Below are 9,071 nucleotides of genomic sequence, written 5' to 3'. Positions count from 1 at the left end.
CAAGGTGTGATTTGTATGCAGAAGGGCTGCTGCTCATTGGAACATCTCTCTTGTAAAATATGAACTGTGAATATGTATGTTCGCTAGAACAACAGAGTCGCTTGCTTCCCTACTTGGTATAGGTTTGCAGTTCTTCAAAGATAAACCAGTATTTTACAATTGAAAAGGCCAAAAACTCTGAAGAATGAGTATTTCCTTTCTATTTGATTAACAAATCAGTTATAACAACAATATATTTGCCCCTCTTCCACACAACTTACAAAAAATCACATAGGGTATAGCTTGTTCTTGACCTTTCTTTCTAAGGGGTTCCTAAAACATTCCAAGAAGTCACCATAAACAAACATTTCCATACCTGGAATAAAGCGGCAGCAGAAAACAGTACCAATGAAAAAAGCTAGTCTGACAGCCACCAGGCACAAATGTACAACCTCTGTCACAGAAAACTGCCTGAAGAATGAAAGGGAGGTTTGAATCTAGTTTCTCTAGATCTCTAACTAGTAACTATTATCTTGGGCCAACATCATTGATAGCCCATGGTAGCAGATACAGGTTGTCAGGAAAGGTATTCTTGATTTCTGAGATGCATTTGGCATTTCCATAATTCCAACACAACATGGTTTTACTAACCTACATATTCACCATCCAGCCATTCCAAACAGTAAGAGAATCCTTTGAGCAGTGCTTGCCTTTAACAGTTCTACTAAAACATAATTTCATTTGCTTTACTTTAAATTTCAAATTTGGCCCATATCTGCTGCATTTACTCTCTTCTTTTTTTTTTGGTGGTGAACTAGAATGTAACCTCACAATAAAAATTACATTTTAGCAACTCTAACAGCTTGATTTGCAATAATTTGTCTACCTCTTGTCAGCACTAATTGTGCAAGATGTGGAAAGAATTCAATTGCTATGACTGTAACCAGAAGCCATAATAATAATGAAATTCAAAATTAAAAATAACATACCAGATGCACTCTGCCCATCTAAACAAGAGAGTAAAAACAGTGGCAGCTTTTTTATCTTTAAAATTCTTAATTACGTTTGTCTTTAGTGGCTGATCTGAGGTCTGGAGATGTCAGTGGTTGCAAGGAAAGGGAAGGACTGCGTGAGACAATGGCTGTCCTCACACAGAGATGATCAAAGTTCCTGATGACAAATTTTTTCTGTCTGGAAATGATACTTACGTGAAATATGAAGATTTTGGATGCATTCCAAGATTTCCCAACATTAAAAAGTCAACCAGAGCCTAGCCCCTCAGTGCTTATCAGCCTGTAATATAACAGTACTGACTGGACGCAGCACAGCACCATGCAGCAGGCTCTACAAGTAGCTACAGCAATTTGCCTCCATACCATGCATGTTGGCTTCCCCACTAGCCGGCCTCTTTGAAACACAAAGTCAGATTGAGCCTCCTCACATAAACTGCTTGTTCTGTGACAAAACCTTACTCTTGCTATAACTTAGAGCCCAAATTTGCAGTCAGATCCACTCAGGAACAGGTTGTGGAGCATGTGGCCTGGACTGCAGGACTGCATCTTTACTTTGGTGCTGTATTTGTTTCACTTTTGAGAGATTACCTTAATAATAAAGCCCATTTTTTTTCCTTTTCAGATTAACAGATGGATTATCTTCTTTCAGCATTATTTATAGCACATTATATGCTCATGTCCTTTCAAATTTATATACAACACTGCACTTTCAAATGAAGAAAAACAAAGAAACAGCTGCAATCTTCACTTGATAACATTTATTCAATATTTTCTGAAATAAGCAAGAATTTTAAGAAGCCCATAAGCAATCAAATACAGCCACAAAAACCCCATACTGGTCCTAAATAAGAAGCACTATGAGAAATACACAATATTTCATGAAACAATACTGTACATCAACAACCTTTAGGAAACAAACAACTCAAACCATATGCTTAGTTTAGTCACAATATAAAAAATTTTAACCTTTAAAGAAAAATATAGATTCACTCCAATTGTAGGATCCAATCCCATGCTCACTGAAGTCAATGGAAGTTCTCTCATTGATTTCAATGTTTAAAGGATCATGCCCTTACTTTGCCTCAAGAGGCACTTTAATTATTATACAAGGCCTAGCCTGAATACTATTACAAAAATGTCAAACATCAACTCAAGAGTATGTTTCAGCAACTTTCAGGAAATAATGGAGAAATAGGTTATCTATTCATGCATGGAATAAGGCAAAAGCTAATTCATTCAGATTAGGAATAATAATTTTTACTAGTTTCTTTTTCACAACACAAACATTTTAGACTTTTTTAATTAATGGATATATTATATATCATATTATGCTTCACATTTTTCCTACCTCTACTGAGAAAGCTGGCACTGACATGTCATAAAGAATTCCTCATTAATTATTGTTTTCTGTTCTGTAACAACCACAAGAAACTCATCTGGGTTTAGTAATAGTGTCTACCAAGAAAAAAGCACACACTATCATAAGCTTATCGTTTATAGAGCTCAAGGTACATTAAAATGTAATTCATGAAGTTCACAAATTCTGTTTTAAAATATTTTTCCAAACTAAAAGCTGCAGAAAATTGGTTCTTAAATATTCTACAGAAAATTCTGAAGCATCTAATGGTTTAAATTACTTATGCTTTCTTCTTAAAAATATTTAAATTAGGTTAGTAGCCCATCCTTTTGAAAAATAATCCAAAAAAGATACACTAGATTACAAATCTTTTGTCTTAATCAGTGTAACCAAAGGTTTGTCATCTGGGCTGTAATCTTCATAAGCAATGGGGGTTGCATCATACATTGCAGGTCGGGATTTCTTGCCAAACCTGGAAACAAAAGAAAGCTTTTGGTAACAAACAGAAGTATGAATGAATTAATGGCAAGAACCCACTGAGTTATGGTATGCAGTCAGAAACAGACACAGAGCCTAGACAAATTCTCAATTGTATTGCAAGATTCCAGTAGTACAGAAGTTTAAATACCTGAACAGTGACTTTTGAAATATACATATCAAATTAAAAAAAAAAACCTTCTTGCAAACAAGAAACAGATTCCATATCAAAAGGCTACAGGAATTCTGCTACAGAATTCAGCAGTATCAGAATATGAGAAGACTGTGGAAGGCAAAAGTGAAACTGATACAGTTTCAGTGAGCCCAGAGTTTTATTTTTGAGCTTGCTCTAACAAACAATATTAAGGTCAGGTCATATATATTTACAAAAAGTAAATAACAGACAACTGTGTGACATTTGCATTTGGAAATGCAATAGTTGTGCACTGAATTGAGTTATGAGCTATAGCCAAAGCATTTAAAAAATAAACTTTTCTCACCTGACATCCACTTGGGAAGCACATTTTAATTATCAGCATGCTGCATGCTATTCGCAACACTGGCAGAATTAATGGCAGTTAGGATAGTGCAATGCCACATAAACATACTAATCTAGCAAAGGTTCACAAGCAACAGAATCCCATCAGCAGCATGCTCCTCCTGGGCAACCATCGCTGCTAAGAACCAGGCTGCATCTGCCTGTGCAGAGAACTGGTGCAGCTGTATCATTGTGGCCCGGTGCTGGCATATCCAGAACTCCTTCAGGTGCCTTTGCACTGCATAGACAGTCTATCACACTTCTGATCATTTATTAAGACACAAAAATAGTGCTAAAAATGCAACTTGAAAGTGGAAAAATGACCAAAGTGTTCTGACTACAATTTCAGGAGCTTTAAATAACAAAAAGGATCACAGGAAAATGAGGCAAAAAAGGGTCAAGTCTGCTTTCCTTATGGACCTGATGCAGAAAAAATACTAACACAGAAACATAAAGACTTATTTAGGTAATGATCCACACTAAGGATTCTTTTTATCCCCTTCTTATGTGTCATATTAAGTCTATATTAATTTGTGTACACTGGAAGGTGAGATCCAGAAAATTCAGATATTGAGGCTAATATTTAGACCAAACCAAAATTAACTTGTTTTTATTCCAAGATCTTTATGTAACTTCCTGTCTGTTCCAATTTAATTCTTGGCTGTTTTCAGTGATATAGAATTGTTGACAAAACTAAAATGGCTGGAAGCATTATGATCTATATGGTGGAAATTTCATTTTTCAAAGTACTTCAGCTGTCAGTAAGGCCACACCAGGTACATTTCCATGCACAAATGCCTCCTGTCCTCTATAGTTTAATAAATACATACAGGCCATGTTTGCTCATCAGCATCATGATGGATAAACCTGATTTTCTGTAAATGAGATAAAATTCCAAGAATTGAATGAAGGAATCAAGTTATGGAATCTTACTAACTCAGAGGCAGCAATGAATTCTGAATCACCCTTTCTCTCCATCACTCTTAAGGGTTTAAAGGAAATAGAGCTCTGCATAGATACAAATGATGATGAACACCCTCCAGTGATTTAAGTCAAATTTTGCCTTTTTATGACAGGTAGAGAACAAATGGCTTGTTGCACACGGTGAAGCAGTACAGAATCTGTTCTTCTGTGTAGGTCATAGTTGACATGTGCCCCTAATTAGTAAACGCTGAGAAAAGACCACAGCACATGTGCTAGTTGTTTGTGGCCTGGCTGAGCCATCTAGCTGGTAGACCACATTGCTTTGATCAGGCGGTTCAGAAGCCAGTCCCTGCTCGTAACAGTAAACAGAGTTAACACAAACCTCAGAGGTCTCAAAACAGAATTGTTACATGGGAAGTCCTAGTTCAATGAGTGTGTATCTGGTAGGATTGCACAAGGATGCTATTTAATCGTTTAATTGTCGATATAAAAGAAAACATAAAACAATTACCAATACAATCTGCAAGAGGCAACAATTCAAGGGGCAGTAAATAGTGAAAAGATGCAGATCACTGCTATAGAGTGCACTGGATCAATTAATAGGCCGCTTACAACAAAAGCACATACAAAACAAATGAATAAAGACTTCTTCCAGTGCAACCAAATACAAAATTATTCATCTAACAAAGAGTATGCACCATGTTGGGAAATCTCAACCCTGGGAAGCGGGAAGCACTGAGTCTGGAAAAAGACTGGAGGGACATGATGGATAATCACTTTAACATTAGCTTTAATGCCATATTGTGTCTGATGATCAATTATGTGCTCAGATTGGTAAGCAGAGTGCATCAGTAGGATGAGGGAAGTTCTATGGCCTCTATATTTAGCATTCGCATGTCCATTCATGGGTAACAGTGTTCCAGTGTGTATATCAGAGATACTTACCAATGGCATAGGGATCATCACAAAGTCAAGTAAATGATATGAGAATTAGAAAATATATTTTGCAATGAAACATTGAACAAGAGAAACCTGTGTAACTGAGACTGAGGGTTCCATGAGAATTTTGTGGACAGTATATATTCAACGTAAGAATTCTTCTTGGCACAGGCAGCTGGTCCATACGTGTGTGTGTGTGTGTTTGTGTGTGTGTGTGTGTGTGACAGAGACTGCAAATTCTATGTCACATGTGGAATGGGGTTGCCCCTCCACTTCCTTAAAAGGACATTTCAAAAGATGGCTAACCATAGAGTCATTAACCTCAACAATTCCATTCAGGTAGAAGACTTTTGAGAACGTTAGATGTTTGAACCCCAAGGAAATGGTATCCTCCAACCTCTGTGGGATAGACTAGAGTTCAGAGTTTCCCCAGAAGCAGAAGAAAGAAACCACATGTTGCTACTCTCTTCAAAAACAGCAACTGGTATAAGGAGTCCACAAATAAAGTTTAAACAAGAGAAGGAAAAGAGAGAGACCAGAATTTAAAATTTTTTAAAAAGCATACCCATAAGAGGAACAGATTATTTTTGCCTCCACAGGAGGAGAATGAGAAGTTTAATTTCCTCTGCATTATTCAGAGAAAAGGCCATGTGCCCAAGTGGTATTTTCTGTTCCTTGGTATAATTGAAATATAATCCTTTGTTCCTACAAAGTTGAGACTGACAGAAGATGTATATAAGCAATTAGCACGTGCTGTGGAGACCAGAGAACTTGTGCATGTGATCATACTTCCACAAAGAGATAGCTAACCAAAACTCATCACTGAAACCTATGTCAGAAAATGGTAAGAAACTAGCATGTGCTGAAGCTCATCAGATTCAGGGAACTTGGGACATTGCAATATAACACAGATGACTTGAACATCAGAATGCAGAGAATGTGCAGTGGAGTGAAACTTATTCTGCTGTGACACGATGACTTAGTCTGATGAACCAGACTCTTCAACCCACACATAGACAGAACAAGAGTCAGCATATGAAAGTAAAATTAAATACACTGTATGTAGTGCATGATATCTAGACACACAAAAAGTTTACAGTAGTACAGTCTCTGTAACCAGATACTTAGTGAACTCAGCATGAATGCTCTCCTAAAGTGAACAATCCAGTTTCAACAACAGATCCTGGTTCCAATTCAATGAAGTCTCATGGCTGCAGTAGCCAGTGGTCAACTATTTCATTACAGTGTTCCCTTCTGGCTTTAAAATATATAAGCTTTAACATAAAAAGGAGTATTTATTTACTGTCTGCATAATGAATACTAAAGAGAGCCGTGCTTCACCTTGTTAGAAAACTATCTAGTTATGATCTGCTAATCCTAAGAACATTCACTAGAAGTAGACATGTATTAGTAATGACCCTTGAGCAGATTTGTTTTCTCTTACAGCAAGTACCTTGATTAGTAAAGACCAAATTATAAAAAATGATCAAGAAAAAGACCTGCTGAGAAACATGAACAAGTAATTTAAGAATAATTTACTGAATATGCAACAGGCATCCACATGCCCTGGACACCTACTGACTTTAACAGAAACCTTACATTTAAAGAAAATCATTTACTCACTTTTTCTTAAGCCTCGAAATTACTAATAAGTTTGGGTATCTAACTGGGAAAGGGAATGATTTTCAGAAAACGCTGAGAATCTATTACCTGAAAGTAGGTATCTTAGATACAGCAATTCTGAAAATTCAGACCTTGGTATTTTTAATATGCAGATTTAAGAGTTATGCAAAAATAACTATAAAAGTTGTGCTCCTCTTCCTGGAGTGAAATCACCAAAGCAGTGTTTTATATCTTCCTGGAAACAAAACAAACACAATCATGTTCATCCTAAACCTCTGTGAATTACCTGACTTGGCAGCTCTATCTTGGATTTTTATAAGGCATCCAATTCTCTGAGAAGCACAGAGAATTATTTGGAATAAAAACATTTAGTTTCACTTGCATTAAATAGAAACACCTTTCCCAAGATAAGGAAACCCTTTATTAACAGGTTCCAATAATGTAACTTTCAACTGCATAATATGGATCTGAAAAATCATCATGAATATATCCTAGTCTAAGAAGTTCTTTGGGTGTTATTTAACCCTGATGAAAACTTGTTTTTCTAAACTTCTGTGTTCAGTAATAAACAGAGATTCGTTATAAGTAGTACAGACAGTAGTGATAAAGACCTGAACTAGCCCAGCTTCCAAGATTTGAAAGGTTTCATACAGAAAACCTTTTACCATTTCCATTACCTGGTGGTGAAACTGTAAAAGGCAGTGCAAACTCAGATTAAAAAGATCCTACCTTGCTGGTACACTTTTCCTTGATACCCTTAGATAGAAAGTTGCCAAATTTGCTTTAAGAAATAAGTAAGAAAACCCAGGTGTTTTACACTGTTCTTCAGGAGACCAATTCCAGTCCCTGTGGAAGTGCAAAGTACCACTTCATCAAGTAGTAACTGAACAGGATTGACACATTCATCACTGCTGCAGTAGTAGGAGGGAAGTGTTTAATTTGAAAGATTAACAGTATCATTTTGCACCTTGCTTTCCACCCTTGGAGATGTGTAGTACCTAACAGTAGACATTCAGAAGGCCAAATAATAAAAAACTATAAAGCTTTTTATGAGCCATAAAGCAACTCGCTCCTCTCCCAATACACTGCTAAAGGAAAAGAAGAGTTCTTAGGGTGTGTATGGTGTGGAGATTCTGAGCTCCTCCTGGAAGAGATGTAAGGCTAAGTGGCAAAAGAGACTTGAGGGAAGACTTGAAAGAACATTATTTTATTGCTATGTTAAATCGACTATGCACATCTTTCTGTTTAAAATATTTACTAACTAATATATTTTGACAATGAACAAATGTTTTATTGTAAATCTAGCTGGAACAGTTTAAGGAGCTACTGCCCAAAGCTGCAATGTGATTAACTGAGTCTGTAGGAACTCCTCATCTATTTCAGATAACTTTGATGACTTCAGTGGTGGTACCAATCAATCTATTTAATTTGCACTGAAACAGAACTGGAGCATTTGGAAAATGAATTACCAGCAATCACCAACCAATACGCATGTATTTCTCCATGCACAGGAACGTGTCTCCCTCCATTCTTTTAAAAGCATTTTAATGGTAACACACATGAACACTCTTGGAATTTGAAGTGATCTTGACAAATCGAAGAAATAGGAAAAAGAAACAATAAAAATGAAAGTTCTACCCTATTAAGAGAGATGTCAAATGCAGAAGAAACAATACTGGCTAGAAAGCAAAATGGCACAGAGGATCTTGGGGTGAGGAAAAGGTCTAACAGGTCACAAAATTATATCAGCAATTGCTAGCATAATGCAAATTAAAAAAAAAGCAAGCAGGTTTCATTTTCAGATGTATGAACAGGAATGCCATAAATAAGACACAGGAGGTGATTACTCAGTTCATTTGCTATGGGTAAAGCTTCAGACAGAGAACTATTTCCAGCTTTAGGAACCACTCTTCAAAAAAAGAGAAAGACAATCTGGAGTGTGTCCCAGGAAGACAATAAAGAAGCTGATATGATCCAGGAGAAGATACTGGAAGAATGGGTTAGTTTAGTCTAGGGAAGAAAAAAGTTGTTCTGCTTAGTTTGGTTTTATTATAAAAAAAAAGGGGGGACGACACGATGTACATGATTACTATAAAGGGAACAGTGATAGATTATTCTTCATGACAACCTGAAGACCAGTAAGAAGGAATCAGCCTAACTGATAGCAAAGAAAATCTAGGTTGGATTTCAGGAAAGCCTTTTTTAATGCTATTCAACTCCT

General features: G+C 36.5%; 1 protein-coding gene across 1 annotated transcript in view; it reads right to left on the bottom strand.

Moving 5' to 3' along the window:
• Positions 1-1,735: 1,735 nt before the first annotated feature.
• DNER (delta/notch like EGF repeat containing) overlaps positions 1,736-9,071 on the bottom strand; it is a 134,087-nt gene continuing 126,751 nt past the window's right edge. The window contains exon 13 of the mRNA XM_074877636.1: positions 1,736-2,821. Coding sequence (XP_074733737.1) covers positions 2,710-2,821 — 112 coding nt within the window. The 3' untranslated portion in view covers positions 1,736-2,709. The remainder of the gene's footprint in view (positions 2,822-9,071) is intronic.

Source organism: Strix uralensis, chromosome 9 (assembly GCF_047716275.1).
Source record: "Strix uralensis isolate ZFMK-TIS-50842 chromosome 9, bStrUra1, whole genome shotgun sequence".
In the NCBI taxonomy this organism is placed as follows: Eukaryota; Metazoa; Chordata; class Aves; order Strigiformes; family Strigidae; genus Strix; species Strix uralensis.
This window is presented reverse-complemented; position numbering and strand designations above follow the sequence as displayed.